Source organism: Peromyscus leucopus, chromosome 13, assembly GCF_004664715.2.
Source record: "Peromyscus leucopus breed LL Stock chromosome 13, UCI_PerLeu_2.1, whole genome shotgun sequence".
In the NCBI taxonomy this organism is placed as follows: domain Eukaryota; kingdom Metazoa; phylum Chordata; class Mammalia; order Rodentia; family Cricetidae; genus Peromyscus; species Peromyscus leucopus.
Genome location: NC_051074.1, coordinates 44,121,020 through 44,147,752, shown reverse-complemented (window position 1 = coordinate 44,147,752; position 26,733 = coordinate 44,121,020). Strand labels below are relative to the sequence as shown.

Below are 26,733 nucleotides of genomic sequence, written 5' to 3'. Positions count from 1 at the left end.
ACTTCTTAAAATGTTACCTCTTCAATTCATGTAAATTAACTTACACATTCCAATGTGTATTACATTTCCCCCTAATTTAAGCTCTGACTTTAAAATATTTCTTAAATTCCTGTAATTTGATTGCATGTATGAATTTACATAAATTGAAGTTGTCTATATCTGTCTTGATTGCATTTTAACTGTATGCCAAAGTCCAACATTAAAAGAGTACATATATTTCATATAAATACTATAATATCAAAGGTGTAACAAGAGTGATATTGTAATAATTCTAGTTAAATTCTATTTTCAGACTGTTTTTCTTCTAACTCAAGAGAGTTCTTTTATGAACATATTGCGCAGTTTGGGTATGGTAATTTTTAGTCAGGAAGACTAAATTTCTTAGACAAATATCCTAATGAATATCTTAAAGCATGATTAAAATTTCTTATGTCAAGCAGAAGAAGAAAGGAGCTACTTCTAAACTAGAAAACTCAGTTCATAAAGCCAGGAAATAGATGTAAATTTACTGAAAATCCTAAGCCATTTAGTTTTGTTTACTGTTAGTCACAATGGCAGAGTTTCAGGTCACAGTTGTGGTCATACTTTATTGGAAAGACATCTAGCATGCACATTGTTAACACTGGTAGCAAGACAAACAAGCACACATGTCAGACCAGATTCATTAGATTCCTAAAATTATGTGAGAGAATTTAGAAATGCTTTAACATGAATAGATATACTCTCTATTTTCTTTGTTTTTCTTTGAGGATATAGTCTCTATTCATTACTTATTAAAGTTATTATTTTCTTTTCTTTAAAATGGTTTTTCCAAAGACAGGGTTTCTCTGTGTAGCTTTGGAGCCTATCCTGGAACTCACTCTGTAGACTAGGCTGGCCTCAAACTCAAAGAGATCTGCCTGCCTCTGCCTCCTGAGTGCTGGGATTAAAGGCATATGCCACCATGCCCAGCTAAAGTTATTATTTTCATCAATTACAAATATATGTACCAAACTACATAGTAGTGACAACTGTATTGTGGAAAACAGAAACCACAGATTATATCCATATTACATTTCGGGTATTTAGTAGCTTTTGAGTTGGGAAGAGTAGGGAGAGGGGAAATTGTGCATGAGAGAAGACTCTATTATCAATAAAAATTAAAAATACATTTATTCATTTACTTATTACTGATTATGATGAAAAAAGATATCACAAAATTGTTGATTTTAACTTTTAAATTTTGTATGTCAGCGGTATGGGTAAATTCACACTTCTGTGTGAAATGACTCCTCAGAACTCTTTAATTTAGTAAAATTGCAGTTATGAGCCAACTAAACAGAAGCCTTGATTTCCCCTTCTCAGACCCTGAATAGCTACACTTTGCATTTCGTTACTTCAAATATGATTATTGTAAGTGGACTATATCAATGTATTCAATATTGGAGGCATCATATAGTGTTTATCTTTTTTTCATTTTTCTCTGTTAGCAAAATAAAACCATAAAAAGTAGTATTTAAACAATAGTTAATTCATTATTGTTAGATACAACATCATATAGTAGATGGAATGATTTACCATCTAGAGCTGGTAATAACATTTTGACAACAATAGATGGCTAATCTGTAAAGGACCATTGATTACGAACCTAGTCTGCATTTTTAATTTTTGCATCTGATATTTTTGCATGCAAAACAAAAAGTGTAGCCACAGTTGCCTAATTATAGGCATAACCATCCACATTAGCCCTCCAAAAGATCAGCACAAAGGGATACCATCTGTGAAAGTGTACAAACCCCATAGACCTTTCCTGCTTTAAACCCAGTAAGGGGGTTGGGCAAATTTCCTTCTGGCTTCTGGCTCAGACTTTATTCTTGCATGATCTCGTTTATGCCTTAAAGGCTAGTCGTTCTGAGAAGCAGGGAGTCAGCAGGCCTTTTCCCCATTCAATGAATACAACCCCCTCCCCATATGATATTCCTTTATCACAGCCACCTGAAAACAGTAGCCATTTCCAAATTACATCTTTCCCACTGTTAGCATAAGCAGATTTTTAAAAATGCACAAGAAATTTTACCTGTTAGATAACTTGAAAACTACAAAGACAGAATTTCAAACAAATTTCTGTTTAAAGATGACAAGAAAATTATGTTACTCTACCTTCATAAAAAAGGGAGTTTTAGCCTTTTATTAAAAACACAGCTGTCAGTTTTGATCAAATACATTCATATTTCCCCATTATGTTATTACGGCCATCATGAAATTTAATAATTGTCCCTTGGAGTTTGATTTCCCATAAAAGAGTCATAACACAATCAGCACTATTGCAAATAATTATGAAACTATGTGGAGAGAGTTATGATTTCAGGTGGGAAATATATAATAATAGATTGAGAAATTTAAAACCCAGGTTAATACTTGATAAAGATTCAGTTCTCATACAAATGTCAGTAATAATAAATGTGTGACAACAAAGCCTGCTTTATAAAAATGAAAGAGATTCCAGACAGAATCATTGGCACGGGTTTTGATGATAGTTCAGATACTATTTGCTTATCATTTCATCATATTAAATACTATTAATCTAAAAAAAAACAATCCTCTCTGGTAGAAGTAGTACTATACCTTTAAAAAATTGAGAATTCAGTAGTTTATTTCTGATTTAAAATGAAGGTAAAGTGTTTCTTGTATATGAATGCTATAGGGACTCATTTTGCATTGTTGTGAATTGATTTTTTGCTTTTCTTTTTTGTTTTGGATACAGAATTTCTGTGTAGCCCTGACTGCCCTAGAATTCCCTTTGTAGACCAGACTGGCCTTGTACTCAGAGATCTGTCTACCTCAGCCTCCTGAGTGCTGGGATTAAAGGCATGTGCCACCACAGCCCAACGTTATCAATCGGGCATTAGTGAGAAATCAAGGTTTGAAAATTCTGAAAGAGAGTAATTAGAAGATTGATGCTGGTCAGCGATCTGCTGTATGGCATACAACTGTAAGAAGAAATAACTGATCTTTATAATGGATTCAGACGTCAAAATATCACCATTGGCATGCTGAACAAGATAAGATGTTCACTATAAAACAGGGGAAAAGAATATTAAGACATTAGAGAGGACGATGTGGGCTGGTTAGATGAGTCAGCAGATAGAGGTTAGACCTCAAGTTTGATGACATGATTTCAATCCCTATGCCCTATGTGCTGGAAGAAGTGAAACAATTCCCACAGATTGTCCTCTGACTTCTATGGATGCACTGTGACACAGACAGACATACAGAAACACACACACACACATACACACACACACACACACACACACACACACACATGCATGCACACACGCACGCACACATACAGACAGATAGATATAGATAGATAGATAGATAAACAGATGTTAAAACCGGATGATGGGGAAGTGCTACTCACATCCGAAGCTTCCATTAGTTGACACCAGAGTCATGTTGGAAGGCCATGGGTTCCGAACGATATCTTGCCAGTGTATGGTATCAGCATAACACAGGAATTTGTTCTGGTCTACATAGACGCCACCATTTAGAATTTCTGTATTGGAAACAAAAACCAACCATCAATTTGCTTTTAAAAAATGTTAGCCATCTGAAAGGCACTGTTCAAATTATTTTCAGTGTTAGAGTCATATTATGAGCCAGGTTCTAGAAATATTATCATTGATTCACTTACCTTGATTTCAATACTTCAGAAGATTGAAAAGTATAGACCAAAAATATAAACAATTCTAATGGACAACCTTCAATATTTTGATAGAAATATTTTTAGTGTCTGTGACATTACTCTGAATTTATAACAGTATCACTTGTAGTATTTCATAATCTACTACTTTGGTTTAATATTACATATTAAGTATTGAATTACAATTATTATTTTATTTAATGATAATATAACATACCAGAATATGAACTAATTAATGTTATTTAATAAAACTCTTGTTATTTTGTTTTTTCTTTAATTAATCATTAAAATAGATTTCCAAAAATATCATTCCATGGCCACAGACTGTGAAGTCTCAAGATCTTTGGTACCACTTTCAAATGTGCCTTCTTTAGGATTTATTAAATCTGATGTTTAATAGAGCCCATACTTTAGTAATAAGCATAAAGTAAAAAATAAAAATTAAATGTTCTGTTATAAAATATTCATTCCCACTTGAAATGTTATCAATAGATTGGTCAATAATTTAAAATAACACAAAGCAAGATGTTATATCATTCCTGTTTGGCACTGGAACCTGGAAAAGATATAAAAATCCATGAAGGCTACTTTTTACTTGATTTTCTATTAAACAACTAATACTGATTACTTAAAGTATTCCCCAGGCACAGTGTATGATGACATATAAAGACCTTTTTTTCAAATACCTTTAAGTTATCACGAAAAATTAAGATAGCTCCTCTGAAAAATGTTATTTTAAAGAAATTAGATATACAAATAGTGCTGTCCTGCTTATTATCTACTAGAGTTTCTCTCTGTTGTCCAGTATATAATCTTAGAATCATTATATGATCATTTGGAAACTCCATCTACAAACTAAGAAAACAAGTAAGCGTCTTTACAAAAGGTAGGATTAGATGCGGTGTTGGACCAGCTGCTGTACAGAGTCAGTTTCCTTCCTTGGTTTTCTGAGTGCTTGTATTATCCACTCTAGATACAGAATGGCTATGTTATCTAAGACATAATGTTCTGATGGGGAGGAAACAGAAGACTCTTCCTGGTATACACAAAGCCATAAGTGGATAGAGAAAAAATGCTGTATATACAGAATGGTACTTTGTTTAGCTATGAAGAAGAATAAAATCATGTCATTTGCTGGAAATACAACTAGAGATAATGATACTAAATGAAATATCTGATGCAGGAAGATAAATATCAAATGTTCTTTTTTATTTGTAGAGCTTAGATATTTTATAGGAAGTTAAGAACATAAATGCATGAAAATTGGGAATGTAGGTAAAGAAGAGATATGGGGAACAAATGAGATTAATAGGAGGTGCACAGAGACAAGGAGAATAAGAGTTTAGATAATAGATGTACGTGATGCACTCATGTAAGATATCTATGAAATCTATCATTGTGTATAATGAGTATATTATCTTAAAATTCACTAAAAATAAAATGTAAATAATAACTGCATTTCATTATTCAAAAAAAATTTCATTGGTACTTTATGAAAGACAAAGGAAACAGCAGTTTAAGGACATATTGCTAACCAATAAATTCTAGAATGTAACATTGTGGAAAGAGAGTCAGGCTCCTTTGTACCTAGAGAGTCATTTTCCTTATGCAGTTCTTCAGAATTTGTAATGTTGTTATTTTCTCCTTTTGTGGGCCTGGTCTGAGCTAAATATTTAAGAGCTCTCTTAAACCAGTGTGAAATAAATGAACAGAGGAATATGTAACAGCAGAGTAGCATTTGCTGATGCAAAGTTTGTGGCACATTCAAAGAACCTGGTGGCTCTGAATGTATAAAATCCTCTAGATTAATTTACATTTTTCAAAGAGTTCCACTTCAAACTCAGTTCCATTCTCATCATCAATCTTTTCACTGCCTGTTGGTTCCACTTCTTGAAGAGGAGGAAAAAAAGAAACAAGGGGGAATTAGATCATCTTTCTTCTTCTAAAACCTAGTTCATTATTTTTCATGACCCAACCATTCAAACTTCATCAGAGCAGAAGGGAGATGTAAGGCTGATTGTAAAAAGAATTTCTGTATTAATGTTTGGCATTAAGTTTCTATGGGAAAATGTGCACAGATTTTATACTAATAGCTTTCTTATAAGGCACTGTGAGATACTCTTCAGGTCTAGGAATAATTCTTCATTAGGTAAAAAGAAAGAGTATCCCGACTGCGATTCAGGAAATGAAGGTTATTTTTCAGTCTACATTTAGAAAAGTTGTACTGAAAAAAAAAAATACACCAGGAGTGAGGTAGTAGTTCAAACGTTATGAAAACAAACAAAAGAAAACAACCTTAGTTTTCAAGAGTAACATTTTAACTCAAACTGTTCACATGGAAGAAACACACTGTCCATTTTCTACTTCTCCCTAGCTGGATATTCTCAAATAGAATCAGATTGTATTATGATGAATAATAATCTTCTCAAATCTCTTTCTTCAGCAGAATTAATCTACTACTATTATTAACCTTAGTTTCTTAGAAATATTTCATTGGAGAGTTTGGCTTTTTCTTGGAAAAGCGATATAGAAAAGAGACAATAATAATTTAAAAACAAGCTTACAGACTAAAATTTTGAACTAAGGCACAGTCATGGTCAATCTGGATGGTACTTTTTGCCATGAAAGAGCTGAAAGCCAGCTTCCTCAAACAAATCAGTTGGGAGATTTATACATTTTTAGCTTTCAATATGGAATAGTTTCTTTGTTTCAGCTTAAATAGCTGTTTTGCCTTTATGACATATATCTTTCTTCACTTTTGAATGACAAAATCCCACAATCGACATTTCATATTTGAAAAATAACCTAATCAAGTATTTTCTCACAAGTGATACTAATATTTTACACATTTATAATGTTATAAAATCAGACAAAACTTTAAATCATATTTAAAGATAATTCTAAGATTATTTCCTGAAAATATTTTTATAGACAAGTATTTAAAATGTGACATCATATGTTCCTTAGTATATTCCTGTAAATGTCAATGGGATGATTCCTACCCATACAAATATACTAACGAAAGAGTACCCTGATATGATTGACGATGAAGGATTTAACTTACTGTCAGACAGGACAAAATTACCAGAAAAACAGAAGGATTTGGGGAGATCTTACTCTGATAAAGTACCAATAAAGTCACTTGTATTTACATCTATCTTTAGTAATTTTTAAAAGCAGCAATGTTTTTACTTGTTTTATTGAAGATTTATTTGAAAAAAACCCCCACCTGTTTCATAACCACAGTTTACTTTTCTCTAACATGAAGCTAAAATAAGTAACAATTAAATTTTAGGATCGAGATTAAAAAAGAGTTCTATATTAAAAGGAAGAGAGGAAAAACAATGAATGAATTTTATGGACAAAGAAGCATGAGTTCAGGTTTAGCAGAGTGTTAATTGGTCTTTGATCTTTTTTTGGGGGACCCACCACCCAGCTCCCAAATAAATCACTCATGGAGGCTTATTATTAATTATGAATGCCCAGCCTTAGCTTGGCTTAGTTTCTTGCCAGCTTTCCTTAACTTATTCTGACTACCTTTTACCTCTGGGATTTTCCTGTTCTCTTACTTCTGTAAATCTTAGTCTTACTTGTAAATCAAGTCTGTGGCTTGCTGTGTAGCTGGGTGGCTGGCCCCTGGAGTCACCCTCCTCCTCTGGCTACTAGATCTCCAATTCCCCTTCTTAGATTTCTCCTTCTATTTATACTCTCTGCCTGCCAGCCCTGCCTGTCCTTTCTACTGCCTCGCTATTGGCCAGTTCTTTATTAGACCAGGAGGTGTTGTACACAGGCACAGTAACCCAGCTTCACAGAGTTAAACAGATGCAACATAAACAAAAGTAACACACCTTAAAATAATATTCTACCACACAATCTCATTTCACTGTACTCATGGTCTGTTCTAAATACATATCAGAGTAAATTAAGAAAGATACACAGAGATTCTTGGCCATTTAATCAATTGGCATAGGAGAAGCTTTGAGTTTTCTTACTCTATTGTATGAAACTATTTCCAGTAATTTCTCAAAACAGAACTGATTCTTACTAATAAATGTTAAAGTTATATTAGATATGGCATTCTGTAAAAACAAAAGTATCATTCATTACTGAAAAACCCCATTAAACACTTAAATATATTTCCATCTCAAGCTTTTCTCACTAAATATATAGGGGTCAAGTGAAAGATGGAATAAATGTTTTTATACTTGGAGTAAGGAAATAACAATTTACATTATGCTGTAATGTAACTATGGGATTTAACTTTAAAAACACATATATAACATTATTTTAAACTTAAATATGACTAGACTAAGCTTCGTGAAGTTAAGGGACATGGTTCATAACTGTCTTTGCAACAACTACCATTGGGCAGTCTTTGCCCAATGCATACCTTTGCTTATATGAACAAACATTAGCCATGTATTTTCATGCCAACATTCATCAGCTAACTTACGCTGAATCTTCTAGTTTTAATTTGCATTGACACTATGTAAAATTAATGATGAAAGGTAACCTTTTCCATAAACAACTTAAATCATTTTATCTGAATCTGTGTTTTAGTCAGAAAGTCCTGTTTGTCAAACTTGTATCCCGGTCCTGGGTATTGCAATATTGAGATATACAACAGATGTTTACTAAGTTAAAATCTATAGATAGTAGAATTTATTGAATATAAAGTAAATTAAATACATCCATATGTAATTTTATGGTTAGACTACTTGTTAACTGAAATAAAATAAATGTTACTATATAAAATGCTCAAAACTTATACAGGATTACTGTAGAGAGCATGTTTAATAATTGTGAGTCATTTTAACAAATTTTAGTGGTATAAAAAGTCCATTTTATCTATCAAACTCGGTTATTAGTTACTACATGAATAATGATGACTTTGAGTTACTGTAGTTGGTCCCAATTTTCTTAAGCTTACACAAATTACCTAGTATATACTATGGAAAAGCCTAAAATTATACTGTAATACTCAATTTTTTTAGTCTACATAATGGAGCTTCTGAAATTATTTTTAGGAAAATACAAAGTGCTGATATGACTTTTGAAAGAGAATATGAGCAACTTACATCTTCAAATCCAGGAAAAACACTTACCATTGACTTTTTTTTCATTTAAATATCCTTTCATGAGTCTGATGAAAATAATGTTTTTGTTATTCAAATAAATTATTTTGTTAGCCACTTTCTCAAAACTGGTTATTATAGTGGATTGCCAGATAGCTTCTTTTAATAGAATTGTTGACATTATGTAAATATATTCTTTCAAAATAAAATGTGGTCAAATAATCGTATATTGTTACAGACCTATATGAAATAGTCTAACTGTGCTGTGACATCCTTACTAAAAATGCAGATGAATGTGTCCTCCTGGTAGGTTTAGAAAGCTGAAATTATTTCTCTCACCCAGTGTACTATTTCTAATTACTACATAAAAATGACTGAATCTCTCTCTTTTTTCAAAACAGCAATTATAATTGTAAATGCAGTTACAGTATGACACTTTGGTCTCTTTACAGGTATTGGTAGTAACTATCTCTCAAAGAACTATTAACCACAATGATATAATAAAAATCTAATAAACAGGAAAGAAATTGTTTACATCAATCCCCGGCTATGTATCTAAATGTCTCACTTTGTAGGAGGGCATCATATAGGTCAACTGTAGAATGAAAATGACAATAATAATACAGGTTAAAAGCATCACACTTGTCTAGTTACAGCACAGACACCTAAATAATGTATATATTAGACTTATATTACCTATCCAAGACAAAGCACACAACAAAGAAGTCAAAATCTAAAGTCACACAAAGGCCATTTTCAAAATGAAGCTGCACAGGCATTTATGGATCTTTCTCAGAAACAAAGCCATATATCTTTCTCACTGTCATCACCTTAAGCCACACAAGTCTGTGGGCAGATAATGACACAGAAGTAATATAGATCACATCATCCACCTGTAATACTTAATACATCATCTCTAGAATGGACTTGGTCTATGGATTCCTGTATCTTTCCCAAACCCAGACCTTTCAGCTGGGAGTACAATGAATTGCTGCCACCCTACTGGGTCAGCCCTCAAGGTTCATTATTAATAAGCTGAGACTCCAAAGGCTAATGAGAAACGGGTGCTTGAGGAGACAATGGCTCATTCATCATCAATCAAGCTTTGAAGTTTTTATACAGATGATTTAAGGAGAGTTGAAGTGTGCAAAATTGAAATGTCACATTTGTATTGGGAGGGGGTAGAGGGTGATAATGTAAATGAGTGATGCAACCCTGTATCTTTCAGCTCAGTGATCAGAGTCAAAAGCTCATGCATGCGAATACCAAATGGGAGGCAGTAACAGTGGACAGTTTTTCAAGCAGAGCAAGGCAATTTAAAGAGGAAATTATTAGACCCATTGGCTGAAAGTCAAGTTATAATAGAAAATATACGCAAAACACCTTGATGTAACAGAACCCAGAAATGTTGCCACATTGTTCTAACTTACTAATAATGCTTGGGTGAACAAGATGATTCTGAGTTTTCATTGTTTCGGCTCAAGTCCAAGCTCTTTGGAGTGTTTTCCTGTGACTAACTAGTCATGTAGAGGTTCGGATCTTTAATATCACTATTTTATCCATCATTTGACACAGAGCTCATGCTGTCACACCCTGGATACTTTTCTTATCTTCCCTATATTGGTGCGGTTTCCTCAAGAATTAAAAACCATGAAATACATCATTCTTTCTTCATAATTCCTAAGAAAATGCCCAGAATGTGAAAGAAACTCTGGGTTAGCAATTCGTCTCGGGGAAAAAAGGTGCTTTCTGTCAAGCCTGGTGAACTGAGTTTATCCCTGGATCCCTAAAGCCTACATTGTGGAAGGTGAAAATTGATTCCTATAAATCATTCTCTGACCTCATACACTCCCCTCTAAACAAATTAAGATCTATCAGTGGTTATTTCATTTCTTCATATTTAATCAATCATAATGTCCTGATGGAAGTTCCTTAGAGTTTTTCATTTTATATCCACTAATTCTCCTTAAATCAGATATCATCATCTCATAACACAGGGCATATGACTATTTCTTGCACATTAAAATAATGCTATTTTGTAGGCTATGAGTAAATAGAAAGGGTGTCTACAGTATGGGTTGGTTTGTCAGTAGATACATAGATGATAAACATAAAAATCATTCTTCCAATATCAAGGTTTGAGGTATACTGGAAGGAAATAATACTGAATTTAGTTAATGAGATAAAACAAATTTCAATATCTAGTTTTGATTTGCTAGCTTTAAGATCTGTCTCACTATTGCAAGGTACAATTCTGACCTCTATAATGGGGTTGCTGAAATCATAGAAACTATCAAACATTGATTCTATTTTAAAGTTAATGATTATTTAAACATTAGTTAACTAATGTTAACTAATGGTATAAGAGAGGCTTTTGTTTTCATATGTTTACATTCATATTCTGTTACTCAATAAGAGATTGCAGAACACCTTAAAGGAGAAAATTTTGTTTTATTTTATGTATTTTTCTGGCTAGATGGTTCAAGGACATTGCAAAGTATACAATCATCAGGGTCCTAGATTCCAATTTATCTTATTTCTTCAATTCCTTTACTATAAAAAAGAGGGTTCAGTTGATAAAAAGGAATGTTCAAAATCAAAGAAATCATTAAAAGGAATGGATGGGTATATCTTAGTCATGGTAAGGAACCTTCCATAAACAATTATATTCTGTTGATCTGAATTGAGTCACAAAATCACATCCAGCAGTATGGAATCAAATTTCTTCTCTGACTGTCATATGACCAACTACATATTATATTTAAAAGTTCTAAGTAGTGATAGTAATAGGGAAAAAGAGCTGTCATACAACTAATAACCTACATATAATTTTAACATCTTTTCTCTTTTTTTGTTCTACATCATGTCTACAAAATTCATGTACCATGTTTACATTCATTGTTGCATGATATCATGGTGTCTCCAAGTCTGCATTGATGGACAACACATATTTTTCTCATTGGGGTTACTGTAAGTGGTACTGCTATATCCTAGAATACTCCTTTGATGCAAAGCTATGAGCAAACCTATGCCATGTAAATATTTGGGAATGAAGTTGATGAGATGTAGTGAGTACGTTTCCAAAGCTATCTCATCAGATTTTATTCTCATGTATATATAGAAATCTAGTTGCTTCAGAGTCATAACTATCTTTATGTTTGGTTTTAGATAGATTTTTTTATATTTTTTTTCTATTTTCCGATCTTCCACCTGGTTGGTATGCATATTATCATTTTAATTTTTATTTTCTCAAGAAACTAACTAACTTGATCCCATTAAATACTATATATGAAATGTAATTTTAAGGAATAAGAGGATTCATTTCTATTGCCCCAAAAGGGTCTTAGTGTGTTCAAAACAATTATAAAAAAACTGAAAAACTTGATATCTATCTGACATTATTAGCAAAAAAATAGTGTATTATATGCCATTCCAACAATTCTTTAAAAGAGAGGTCTGGCATAACATTATTAAAACTATTCTGCAAAAGATCTTAAAAGTATATTGAACTATATTGACAATTATAAAAAAAGAATAAAATATGGGTATTTAATGATGTATTCTCAAATTTATAGTAGGTAAACATTGCTCTGATAATAACCGTGGGCATAATTCAAGTACATAAACAGAAAACACAAAAGATTTAGTGGATTCTTTATATTGAAACAGAATACTCCCTTACATAAAGCTCAAATGTTTTTATGTTCTATCCAGCAAAAATCCCACATTACAGACAACAATCCTCTTAAATAACTGCTCCAAGTTTCTAGAAAATGTAATTGCTTCAGTAGAAAAAGAAATCAGCAGAGTTCAATGTTTTCATTTCCAATAAAGGGAGAAAGTCATATTAGTACAGAAATGATTTGTCCCTTTTATTTACAAGCTTTAATACAATAAGCCTGGGATATACTGCAAGGTCACTTTCAAATATCTCACCTCCTATATTAGTTTGTATCATTTTAATAACTCCTCTCACAATGTGTGATTTCTTCACTTCATTAGAGTTTTTATAAAGGATGATTTTCCTAGATGACAGTAATAACAACATCAATGTGTAGGTTTGTTGCTGGCAAGATAAAACTTGCAAATGGAAGATAAAGCAAGAAAAAGAAGAATTATTAAATCTTGCAAAAATGATTATTGGTTTCTCAACTATATCAAGATTTTTAAGCATATACAAGATAATATTCAGAATATAAGTGTGTAAATTGGGGGCCTGGATGATTCAGAAACAGATGCTGCAAAACAAACATTGAAAACAAAAAAAAAATATAAAAATAAAGAATGAAAGAATTCTGACACAATAATACAAAGAACCTGTTTCTGAAATGCTGTAAAAAGTCTAAATGTGTAAAGACATTTAAATATATTTTTGTAATTTTAAACTTTATTATAAAAACACAAATAAATAAAAATATTATACATCAAAATTAACTAAACTCAAAGTCTATCCAACTCAATGAACTTCTGTACAGTTAGAAAAAAAGCTGTAGAGCTTCACATTGAATTTTAATAGCATATATTTTATGTAATTCTTTAGAGAAAACCAAAAAGGAATGGGTGTCTGAATAAGGGTAGTGATTCTATGTGCATTATTGGTTGTCAAAGCATGAAATATCAATTACATATATGGCAAAAAGACAGATAAATATCAATTCAAGATAATATACATTCAGAAACATGTCTTCTAAATATTCACACAATATTTCTTAAACTACAAATCAGGTTTTCTTGTTTGTTAACTTCAAATTTATCTATCCATGTAGGACATATTCCTTTGATTTCCTTCGACTAACTTAAAATGATGTTGAAATGTGTTCAAGTGTTTTTCCTACATTAGTTTTGTCACATACGAGGAATCCCTATAGCTCATGCACACTATCTTCACGACTCCTTCACTGTAGATTACAGATGAAGTCATTTCAGCTTATTTTTTATCATCTATGAATTGGAAATTTTAGTATTCACCATTGATTTGCAGTGTAAAATTGGTGTGTGCAGAAGACCTGGATGTTTAAAGGCTGTTCAAAACAGGTTATCAGCACAATTTGGGAGATTCTTTTATCTAAAAACTAGTTATTCTGAGGACCAGATGAGAGATTTTGTAACACTTTAGCGCTCTTGCACTGTGTAATCCTGGATACTTAGTGGATTAATCCTCTGAGTCATATCCTATCATTTCTGTAGCCACATTCTGTGACCACATTTTAAGCTCCTTCTCTTACTTTGGTTTGGTCCTTGGTTCACAGGTCATAAGGGGTCCTCTTACAGTCTCCTTGTGACTTTCACCTTCATGTTTCAATAAAGCCAAGGTCATTTCCATGAGCCCAGGACAAGTAGCCAGAACTCTTTCATGGCCAGTATCTGGCAAGTCTCCAGCTGGATCCATTGGGAAATGCAGAATACCAACGTATCTGAGCAGCTTAGGGCAGTGAAATGCTGAGACTGCTCCACACACTGCTTAACTTATTAAGTTTTTTATTATATCAATAAAACAGGCAGCAAACACTAGATATGTAATAAGCAAGATGAAATAATACTGCCAACAGATCGAGAGAAATATAGGTCTTCACACCTGAATCAAGAAGTTCTAACTCAGTACTCCATTTGCTCAGAGAACGGACTCAAAGACTTCAAGTTACATACACATGCTATTTTAAAACAAACTCATTAATACTTTTTTCAGTAACGATTTAGTAGATCAGCATATGACCACCAGCCCTACAAATATCATTTTCCACAAGTGAAAAAAAATTTTATGCTTTTAATATATAATGACACAGCAGACTCTGTCCTGTCAAGCGATAATATGCCTATATCTTCCAGATTAAGTAAAAAAATAGCTTCACTTTAGAATGGTCCATCTTTCCCAGATTTAATAAATGTCGATGGATTTCATTTTAGGCAATAGAGATGCTTTTTAAGATTAGACATAAGAAAACACCAAATGTTATCATGTTAACAAGATAATATGGTTCAGTCATGCAAAAGTCTAATACTAGAAAAGGATAGGTCTTGAGATGTGGTTTTCTTCCTGGGATATGGAGACAGATGGGTAACCATGATTGTGATTTGTAACATTTGCCAACATTAACATATAGCATTATTCATTCTCCCTGAGTATCTTTAGACTTATCCATATAATAAAGATACTAATGGAATCACACTCACAGCACAACCATAAGGTCCAAATGAGTTAACATGAAAATGCTCACTGCACTGTTACTTCTCAGCAAATGTCCAGCTGATGTGCTATTATTACTAAAGGATAGTAGGAACAGCCCTGCAGTGAGTATATTTTGTTTCTATCCTGTCCAGTAACTTCACTTACTCATCTCATAAGTATTCTTTTGAAAGATAACTGACAAAATTATTTTAAGTTAGAAAATGAGAGTTTGTAACTTGTTAGTTAAGAAAAAATAAAACATGCATATTTTACTTTTTTGTCATTATGAAAACTTATTTCAAGTTTGTGATGGTAAACTCTAATCAATTTGTAAGCTGCTTTGTGTTTGTTTACTTTTTTTACACCAAGAATCAAATTACCCATAGAAAAACAACATAAAGCCCTGCGGATTTGAATAGCAAGCCAGTTAGATTTTTAACCTACTTATCTGACTTTCACATTTTCTTTTAGGGAACTATTATAGGTACTGAGCACTCGTAAAAATACTGGAGTCTTTAAATCAGCATTTTGTGTGTGGGGGGTGGGATTCTTGTCCCCAAAAGGCATATCAGGCAAGAGATGATCAAACAAGATGTCTAATGCCTCACAGACAAGACTCCAATGAGGATTCCAGGGTCTGGCTAACTGGTCCTTTTAGATTTCACAGCAATAGCTCTTCATAAATACTACCTCTACTTGAATATGCATAATACTGTATTTCCCTTAATTATGAAAATTTGGCAGGGCAATTTTTAATGGTCTCAGGTTACAGTTGAGAAAAATAAAGTTTGGAACACTAAATAACTGGCCAGCGTGTTCTAGAAAACTGAGAGTCCAAGTCACTCTAAGTGCTGAACTGGGATTCTAATTTCAAACTTTTATTCCACATTCCCAGAACTACAGGAAGGGATGTCTGAGAAACAGAAAGAAAACACAGCATAAGCAGAGTTGAGGTATACTCTACTGTCTTATGCAGTCTACTTCCAAGCATAATTAAGAACTCAGCAATTTCCCTGAAGCATTTTCCAAAAATATTTTATTGAGTTGAAAGGTAAAATTATGCTTTTAAAAGATTATTTCTACATGAGAAGCACCACATTTAAAGTCTTGGCTCTGCTAGCGTGTCTGGACCACATCCCAACCTCTTCACTGAAGGTGGATTCCTTTTACCTCTGTAAAAGTAGGCACAGAGGAAAAGGCAGTACAATAAAACTTGAAGAATTCAGCCTACTTAAGGAAAAGCCTTCCATTCACTAAAGAGATTGAGGTTTTTGAAGGCAATTTTATTACTTTCAAGTATTGTGGGAACTCTACACCGAGTCCTTGAGGTTCTGGTTCAATGAATAAGGTAAAATGGATTTTAATTACAATACCCAATGTCAGAAGCCTGAAAGAATCGGTCTCTATTTCCCTTGCAATTTCATTTCTAAGAGTGGGAAAACTGGGTGGCTTAAATGTATTGAGGTGCTGGTTCTACTAACAAATCTACAGTTTAAGCATGGTGTTTCAACCATTTTTATAGCTGTTGATTAATTAATAAAAAATGAAAGTGAAATAATGAACTAATAAATCCAAAACACTAAAATTTGTTTTCTAATTAAGCTTCAAGTCTAATCAGTTAGAAGTTAAAGGAAATAAAACTCAAGTGTGGGAAGAAAGGGAAAGTAAAAATTAAAAGTAATGAGTTTGAGCCTAATCAAAGTGTCTTCCATGCAGGCAAACATATTGGATTCTATGCATTTAGATACTAAGATATTAAGAGAACAGTCTTGTCTTTGGGACATATGTATTAAATGTTATCATTTGATACACAATGTATCTAAGTGACTCCACCATTGGATATGTTTATTACGTGGCTTTTTATTTATGTGAGTAAGGGAAGTGATTTTATCTGAAAATTTGAAGTGTTTTCACTGATTTATTTAGATACATTTTAGAAATGTATTGACACCATTGAGAAAGTGTCAATACATTTGCAGGTAAAAGTGCAGAGACATTATTATTCTACCACTAGCAAGACATATATATATATTCCTTTAAAATAGAAAGGCAGTACTACTTCACATGCAAAGTAACAAAGTATATCAGAAAACATACTTTAAATTTCTTATGAAACTAAATCATTGTGAATTCAATAAGATATAAACTACATATTTTATTATGAACTCATAAAAGTTAACATTGCACCATTATTGTACATGTACTCATCTTTTATGGTTAATTTGATCTGGTATATATGTAGTTATATATATATATATATGTATATATATATATATATATATGATATTCAAAATATTATTACCTTAAATTAACTTCACGGATCATTTCTCACTACTGACCATGACTAGGTTAGCTTGACAGCATGGAACACTAGGTACATGTGAAGGAACATATTAAAGTTCCTCCCATGCTACAGTTCTATTTTCAATATGGCTACATATGTATTCTTACATCCATTTAACATATCAAACAACAAAATATAACTTACTGTAAAGCGACAATATTTTGAGAATTTCTACTAATATACCTACTCCACTGTTTTTATTTTATCTTAGTGCTAAGAACAATTGCCTGGCAACATCTGGCCGGTACTCTTCCAACCTCAATACAAACATAAACAGCCTGCAAATGTGCTTGTACTGAGATCAGGAAAAAGGCAATGATTTTATACCTGAAAGTACTTTAAAAAAAAATAAAGGTTATAGGGGTTTTTTTTGTAGTCATTTAATATTTCATTTCTCTGGAGCTTCAAGAGTTATCATCTAAATTGCCACCGAAGGAAGCTAGCTGATATGCACCTAGATATTTCCATGCTTCAAAGCTTTCAGAACCATCTGCTTGTTGGCAGGTGTAATTAATTAGCTAAGTGGGAAAGATGCTTCCTTTTAGAGTGAACAGGAGAGGAGGGACGACTCCGAGAAAGGCCCAGCCTTGCAGACCCATTGGCTGAGTGCCTCTGGCAAATTTTCTGTGCTGAAAACTCATTGAATTTAATGGTTCTTAATTTCACAAGACTTCTAATTACAGCTAGGATAATAAGATGTGATCCAAAAGTTGAAAAAAAAAGTTGGCACATTTTCAAGGAAAATCCTTCTACACAATGTAAAGTATAGAAGTTCATTTATTGATATAGTTTATCCATGTATTCCTTCAACTTTGCTAATAAGCATAATTTTACTCTATTTGGATGACAGGTGGCAAATGAATATTAATAATTTTTAAATGTATCATAATAAATTTTGTATTTAGAATATTTCAGATGGGTGAAAAACCCCACTCAATGCATATCATATTAATTTAATACCTTTAAAAGAGACTATATCTATGAACGTAAATGAAAATGCAAAAACCAGAAGACTCCTGCTAATTTTACCATTGTTCATTGTATTTAGTTATTACTAAAACATCCAGGCAAAAAGGAATTCAACAATACATACTCCAATGGTTTCAATTTAAAAAACAAAGCTCTTTCAAACACTTGAACATTTGCTCATATTAGGTCTTAAATGGTTGTGGTAATGGGAATGCAAATAATAGAGTTGGTGGATTTTAATAGGGTTGGTGGATTTCTTGCAACCTTGAAAGATAATTGCCACAACCAAATGTAGTGACTGACTTGCTCTGGGGCAGAGTTATCAGGGGACAGAGTGAGTTCAGTTTTGACTGGAACAACTAGAAGTCTCAGAAATCTACATCTAAATACCCCCAATCAAAGCAAAACGTTTCCTGAAGTCCACTGCACATATCTGGTTTATGTGATGTGTGAATTTCTCAAGAATGGCTATGATATTTATCAGTTAACCACATACAGATAGGCTCCCATGACCTACTCATCTCAGTTCCTGGATGTGGGAAAAAAGAAAACCAGGCAATTATTTTGTGTGAGACTGAAAAAGTGAACAAATATCCTAGAGTTACATCAACCGTAGCAGCAATGGATACACATTCTCTCCAAATAATTATTGTAATAAAGGTGGAATAAGTCTCTAATGATAATACCTGGACACGTGTGCTACAGACACATCACCAAAAGACATCAATCACCCTTACACCAGGAAAGTCACATTGAAATATCAAATAGCCTTACAAGATTCCTGGAAGATGACTGTCTATCATATTTACATGAATTTGTTTATAGCATTAAGTCATTAACTGAACAAAACAGAGAAAACAAAAACAGTTTAAAGGATCTTGAGCCTTAAATTATACTTTAGAAAAAAGAGTAGGATTTTTTTTAAAAAAAAAAAAGTTGCATTTAAGAGATGTCCGAAGGGAGATGTTTCTGTTACCCTGTCATTCAAGCCTGAAGATCTGAGTTCATATTCTTAGTATCTATGGACAAAGCTAGTCATGGCAGAACAGTTCTGTAGTATCAGCACTGTTGGGATGGAGACAGGAAAGTTCTTGGTACTTGCTGGCAAGTCAATCTAGCCAATCAGGGAACTCTGGGCTCCCTGATGGTCCTTGTCTATAAATATATGGTGGAGAGAGAAAGAGTAGAATTCCAGGCATAGACTGTTGACATGAGTTTACTACACCATACCATGCTACACACACACACACACACACACACACACACACACACACACACACACACACACACACCAGAGGAGCAGAGAAAGAAAGAGAGGAGGGGGAGAAAATATTTCTAGATAGGTTAGTTTTGCATTATCCAATTAGGTGAAAAGTACTAGATTTTAGATCTTTAGAGATGAAAAAGGAAGATACTTTCAGCTTGTATATTCATTCCACAGCTTCAAAGAAAGTATTGTTAAACAAGGCACTTATTTCTCTACAATACATACATGTTCATTGTAACAAATACACTAAGTGATTTTTTCAAGTCCTTCTAACATCAAGACTGAAGTCTAAGAAAATTCCATTGATGCCGTTTTGATAGTCACAATTGCAAAATAAAATACAAAACAAAATAAAATCCTTTCTTGGGGAAGAGGTGCAGCATGAAAGAAATATATATGATCATTGTTTTAAGTTTCCACTCTATAAAGTTTCTGTGAATAGGGCCGGGCGGTGGTGGCGCACGCCTTTAATCCCAGCACTCGGGAGGCAGAGCCAGGCGGATCTCTGTGAGTTCGAGGCCAGCCTGGGCTACCAAGTGAGCTCCAGGAAAGGCGCAAAGCTACACACAGAAACCCTGTCTCGAAAAACCAAAAAAAAAAAAAAGGCGCAAAGCTACACACAGACACACAGAAACCCTGTCTCAAAAAACCAAAAAAAAAAAAAAAAAAGTTTCTGTGAATATATGGAAGATCTATAGGATCAAATTGTGCACCTAAAGTTTATTCTTTCCTTGTAATTAACACACAAGTAGGTCAGCACCATCTCTCAGATTGTTTATCACTACAGTCGCTGCCTCTTACCACTTCAGAATGATTTGCTTATATTGACTACTCCTGAGTCAGTTCTTCATCATGAAAGTGAGTATTTTCTTTACATCTGGAGACCAATTAAACCATTTAAACCAGCAGTTCTCAACCTGTGGATCGCTACCTTTTGGGTGGGGGGTGATCGAAAGAACCCTTTCACAGGGTACATCAAATATTGTCTGAAAACACAGATATTTATTTCCATTTGGATTCATAGAAGTAGCAAAATTACAATTATGAAGTAGCAGTGAAATAATTTTAAAGTTGGGGGCTACCACACATGAGAAACTGTAATTAGGCTTGCAGCATTAGGAAGGTTGAGAACCACTTTAAATTTTAAAGGATTCTCATTAGCTTCCCTAAGAATTAGATTAGAACTTGGTCTGTGGTCCTTAGATATATATTTGTCTTGATCTGTGAAGATCTAGAGAAGAACAAAGATCTAGTTGATATAATACCCGAAAGCACAAAGTTCTTTGTTTGTTTAAGTTTTTACTTTGAGAATTATACACACATACACACACACACACACTGCATTCTGATATATTTTTGCCCTCTAATCTCAATCTCAAACCTATCAACCCCATTCCTCCCTTCCAGTCTCCTTTCTACATTCATGACTTAGTTTTATTTTCTGACCTATTTGTTTTAACCAGGACCATATGCTTGATGTCTGGATTGGAGCTATCCACTGCACACTGAACATCACCAATGGGTACAGGAGTCAAATATGTCAGTACATATGTCAGCAGTGAAGGGAAGGACTCTTTGATCTCCTTATCCACTCATGTCTGATTTTTGATATTGATCTTAATGTGCAAGTACAGTTCGGGCATCAAGAGCTGATAAGAGTTCATGACTATGATAGGTGTGTTTTACTCAGATGGCAACTCACAGCCCTTCTCTCAGTCTTCTGGGTCTTTCATTCTTCTTGCCCTCTCTTCCACAATGTTCTCTCAGTGGGGATAATATGCAAGCTGTAATTGGCTTGGGCATTGAGAAAGGAAGAAAATACATTGTAGAAAATATGAAGTTGGTGACATATAAGTTTGGCAAGGTTAGATTTTTATGATTTTAAGTATTTTTCTTATATTATTTAATCAATTTACTCTAGATCTCCAAATAATAGGTGCTCTCTTTGCCACAGTATATCATACTTATCTCTAAAACTATAGTGTATCTCCTTGTTTGATCTCTTGTCATTAACTAATACATTTAATACATAAACCACAGTCTCAGGTTATGAGCTCATGATTGAAATATAATTGTTGTAACATAACAGAGCAAAGTTTAGTAAATGGTAAAACTTAAAGACAATGTAAATTAGAAAGTTGCAGAAACTAGAAAATAAAAAAAAAATAACTAGGTTTTGTCCTCTGGTAACCTGAAGAGCTTATACATAAGAGAACAATATCTCATATAGAAAAACAAGGGAGAAACAGATGTCCTTAAATTCAACAAGTATTGTGGATAAGATAGATTCAATTAGATGACATTTAATAAAATTGGGGGTTTTCATAGATAGTAGATAAAATTGAGAGGTGAAAATGAGGGAGAAAGATGAACAAAGGGAACTTCTAGAAAGCCCAATATTATGAGTTACTGAAAGATAACTCAAAAATAGAATAAGAAAATAAATTATTTTAAAATTTAGTTATCATTAACTTAAGGAATAAAGAAAAGGGGGCCACAGAACAGTATTTTAAAACACAACAACAAAAAGCCCCAAATAATAAATACCTGGAAACATATAGTCAAAATTTCAAGATATCAGGAATCATTCTAGATTTTAATTAAAAATAGATTAACAGACAAAAACTGAGTTTTGTTGTGTAGGCCTCCAATCTCAACATGTGGCAGGAAAGGGCAGGGTGAATGCCATAGTTTTGAGATCATCCTTGTTTACGCTGTGAGTTCCATGAGAGCCTTCACTACAGAATGGCACTCTAAAATGAACAAGCAATAATCAGTCAAACAAACAAATAACCAAGGAGATTCAGGTGGCCTTAGTTATAATTCTGTTGCTATGGATAAAATATCTTGACAAAGAGGAAACATAGTCTCAGGTAGGTTTTGTCTGGAGTAGCTCCCAGGTTATTGGCCAACACTGGGAGGGAGTCAATGCAAACACTCCAAACGCCTGGTTGCTTCATATCCAACGTCAGAGCAGAGAGAATTAAATGCATACGTCCTTGTTTGCTGGCTTGTTCTCAGATCAATTTTTCTACTCCTTTAGAGTCCAGGAGTAGACCCTTTTCTAGAGATTATTGCCACCCATATTAGGCTGGGTCTTCCAACATCATTTTCACTTAATTAAAACAGTCCCCATAGTCATGCTCACATGCCATCACAATGTCAATAATCCTTCTTGGAGACTCTCTTCCCAGGTGTTTCTACTTGGGTTAATTTGATAATCAAAGCCATACCAGGGAAATAAAGAGGTTACAGAGAGTCTGAGAGAGCCAGACAAAAAACTAAAGTGATCCAAATCTACCAGGTTTCTCACAAGGACTATGTGTTATAAGGTAGACTTCAAAGATTGAATAATTCTTTTTGGCACACATTGAAGACATTGCCAAGCTATTCATCAAATTGATAAATACATTGTGAACAGCACAGAAGGAAATAATTTTAGACATAATAAGTTAACACTTCATGAATTCTCTTTTACATATTTTTGGGGAAGGGGTAGAGATTTATGAAGATTTCAATTAAGAAAATGAAATAGTAAAGCATTGAAGAGATAGGAGAAGATATACACTACAGGATGCACCCAGGATGTCAGAGACAACTTACAGAGCTTCGTGAAATACAGCTGACTGGTACAACAAAATGGCCTATCTAATGGCACCCATAGAATTTCTGATTCCAGGAAGAATCTGTTTACAATAGGACTGTAATTAAAACAAATTGTTCATGAAAAAAGTGTCATCAGAATATAAATAAGATTATACTATGGATTTTTGTCTGTCATGAATTTTTTTTTTTTGAGACAGGGTTTCTCTGTGTAGTTTTGGTGCCTGTCCTGGATCTTGCATCTGTAGACCAGGCTGGCCTCGAACTCACAGAGATCCACTTGGCTCTGCCTCTCGACTGCTGGGATTAAAGGCATGTGCCACCACCACCACCTGGCATGAATTATTTTTAAAACCATATTAACAATAATGAAGATTATCTGATTTACAAAATTCAGACAAAAAACATTAAATCAAAAATAATTAAAGGATAAAATTTTTTAGAATGTTTTCCAAGAATTCATTCCCCTTTCCCTTGTGGGAACTGCTTACATTCACAGTGAGTCTGCATGCCTCCATTGTTATCACATTTACCTTTGAATTCAGTAGATGATTTAATAAAATCAATATTTAAATAAGTTTTTAATCTAAAAATCCAGTCTTTGTGGCATTTGTTATCACTATTCCTGTCCTAAAACTGAGAAATCCTAGATTTTTCAGATGTGAGTGGAAAACTTCAAGAACGATAAGACAATGAAATAAACCTCCTTAATTCCTTTGAGAAATATTGCCACTTGATTATCTTAACTATTTTGTTCAAATTTATTTAATATAACTAATATTATAACTTTTAAATTCTCAAAATTAATTCACCAAAGGTGGAATTAACCTAAAATCAGTAGCCACTATTTTAAACCAGAGAATTGGAAACAAAAGTCACATAAATACATATTCATAGGAGTATTCCATACACATGCAAATTATTGGAAGCTTGAAAAATGTTTAGCCCTAATGGACTAATTATTTAAATGTGGTACATACATATGCTTAGTACTATGTCACAATTATGAATATGTTTTTAAATATTTTTAAATATAAGCGAAATTTCATGAATACATAAGTAGAAAAAGTAGAACACAAAAGTCTAAATACAAATGTGAAAACAATTAAAATGAGTACGTCTCAGGAATATATACTTAATACAACAATGGAATGAGTGCTCTATCTATTTATCACCTGGATAATGTTAGCACTGACCTCATTCATGATAAGAAAAAGCATGTAGTGTGCTATAAGAGAAAAAAATCAGATGACATCCTTGAAAACATCACAATTCCTGGTAAGAATGGACCATGTGTATATTGGCCACAAGTATATGATATAATATTACATGTAACAGAGTTATAGCATCTGTCAATCATTCAGAATATTGAAGTAAAAGAATAAAAATTAAATCTTCAAACCTACAGGGAAATACATAGAAAATAAGTGAAATAATAAAGAGATAGCAAGCTGAGAAACATAAATCAATAATGTTTAACCTGCAAAGACAAGGTGAGAGTAGAGTCTTGCTAAGGAACTTACTAACTTCACTGACACAGAGCAAGCTGGTCATCATGGTCAAGCAGGTAAGAAACAAACAAATCTGAGAAACACAAAGAAAACATTTCTCCTCTAGAGTCTCTTGAAGAACCTCACTCATTTGGCCAACCATGGATCTCCAATCCAAAGAGCATCCTCTCTGAAGGGAGAAATCAAGAAATTGATCTAAATGTTTCTCAGAAAAAGCCCTCACATTATCAAGACTGTGTAGGATGAGGTGGACTCATCCACCTCAGAGTTACTCTGGCACCAAGCTCCCATCAATTACACATCTACACACTTGAATACAATGCGTAGTTCCATACGGTGATGAGCCCACCACAGGCAGTGTGGAAACACACCTCATTTCCAGGGTAGACTCAGATATTTGTATCGTAGTCATAATACACAATAGACACAATGCCGTTTTCCTTCCTGACAAGCTTCAAGAAAATTATTTTGAAGCTTAACTCACTAGAAATATAGAAAGAATTTGGGTAATCATTATGTAAATGGTTTTTACAAATAGAAATGTCCATGTCAAAGATGACATGCTTCTTAAATTTCTATACAATGCAAATTGTTTTTTTTTTTTTAAAGTGAGTTTTAAGAAGTTGCTGTGGCAATATGTGAGGAAAATAGGGGAGTGTCTGTAGGCTTATTTGACTGACACAAAGTTATAAGTATGAAGTAGTTTAGTTATCCACTATAATATTTTTATAACACATATTTTTCATAAAATAACATTGCCACAGGAAAAAAAATTGGTCTTTCCTCAGACGTTATGTTTTATTTTCCAGAAAAGTCAAGTTTGCTTATGCTCAAGAGAGTAAGGTAAAAAGCAATACATCAAATCTCTAGACATTGTCACAAAATGCAAAGAAATCTTTTGAAGAAAAGGATTTTTTTCCCCCATTAAGAATTTCACACCTTCAGACACTTGATTTTCAAAAGATTCCATTATTGTTTCAAAGTTTACCAAGCAATAGTTAATTCACTGCACATAGATACATTTCTGTATTTCTTTATGGTATAAAATTCTGATAAATTTTGTGTAATTTTATTCATTGTCCCTAAGTACTACTCCACTTTTATATAGAGATGTCTTTACATGTATTACTAATGCATAAATATTGACAAACATCTGAACCCCAAAATGTTTAGTAGGTTTTGAAAGATTTTAAAATATTTGTGATATTGAATAATATCTCATTTCTCACCCAGTTTTGAATAAAGTAGTCATATTACACTAGTGAATCAATATCAAGCACAATTACAACTCCCATATCCAGAGGATATGTACATCTCTTCAATACAAATAAATGAGAAGTAATTATATATAATAATAATATATAATGTGACTCAGCATCACTTAGCATCTACTTTCCTGGTCTGTAGAACTTTTTTCAGTAGCTATCAAGTAACATACTTGCAAATGTCAAGCTCCCAGATACCTCTATATCCTTGATGAGATACTGTTTCCTCAATGAGATTCAACACTCCAGGCTTGACCCTAAGTGGCCGTTAGAAATCCCAATGCACTTTTCAAGAAACTAAAATGTTTGTCTCAAGGTCTTGGCTTTCTTCCAACTAACTAATTTCCCTCAGCCTGCCTGTTTAACTGTGGATTGTTTTAATGTGAGAATGTACTTCCTTGTTTGGTATTGTCTCCGGATCTTGCTTTGTAATGCCCTTTTCTCGTAGATTTTCACAGGGATTCTCATGACTGGTCATTTCTTTAAAAAAAAAAATGAGGATGATGGCCGGTGTAGCATCTGCCTAAGATAAATAATGTGTGTCTTGAAATGGAATTCATACTAGGGGAAAAAAAGACCCTGAAAATGCAGTGTGGCTAGCAGAGGCACTTGGAAGACGCAGGAAATCCCTACCAGTTGGGGCTTCACTAGGAGGGTGTACTTACTGATGGTGCCTTGAAGGACATAGGCAATTGGAATACCTTTAGTGAACTTCTCTTTGGTGTGATTAAAACACTGGGTTATTCCTTCACTGTGGCAAATGGCAAATATATACATCAAGATCGAATGTTTTCACCTCCTACTTTCTAGTAAGAAATTAGGATAAATACCAAAACATCAGCTTTGCC

The 26,733-nt window shown here is 33.3% G+C and overlaps 1 protein-coding gene across 4 annotated transcripts in view; it reads right to left on the bottom strand.

Moving 5' to 3' along the window:
- The window catches only part of Erbb4 (erb-b2 receptor tyrosine kinase 4), a 1,086,504-nt gene that overhangs the window by 386,686 nt on the left and 673,085 nt on the right, over positions 1-26,733 (bottom strand). For all 4 annotated transcript variants that reach the window (XM_028870095.2, XM_028870094.2, XM_028870096.2 and 1 more), the window contains exon 4: positions 3,404-3,538. In XM_028870095.2, the coding sequence (XP_028725928.1) occupies positions 3,404-3,538 (135 nt within the window). The remainder of the gene's footprint in view (positions 1-3,403; positions 3,539-26,733) is intronic.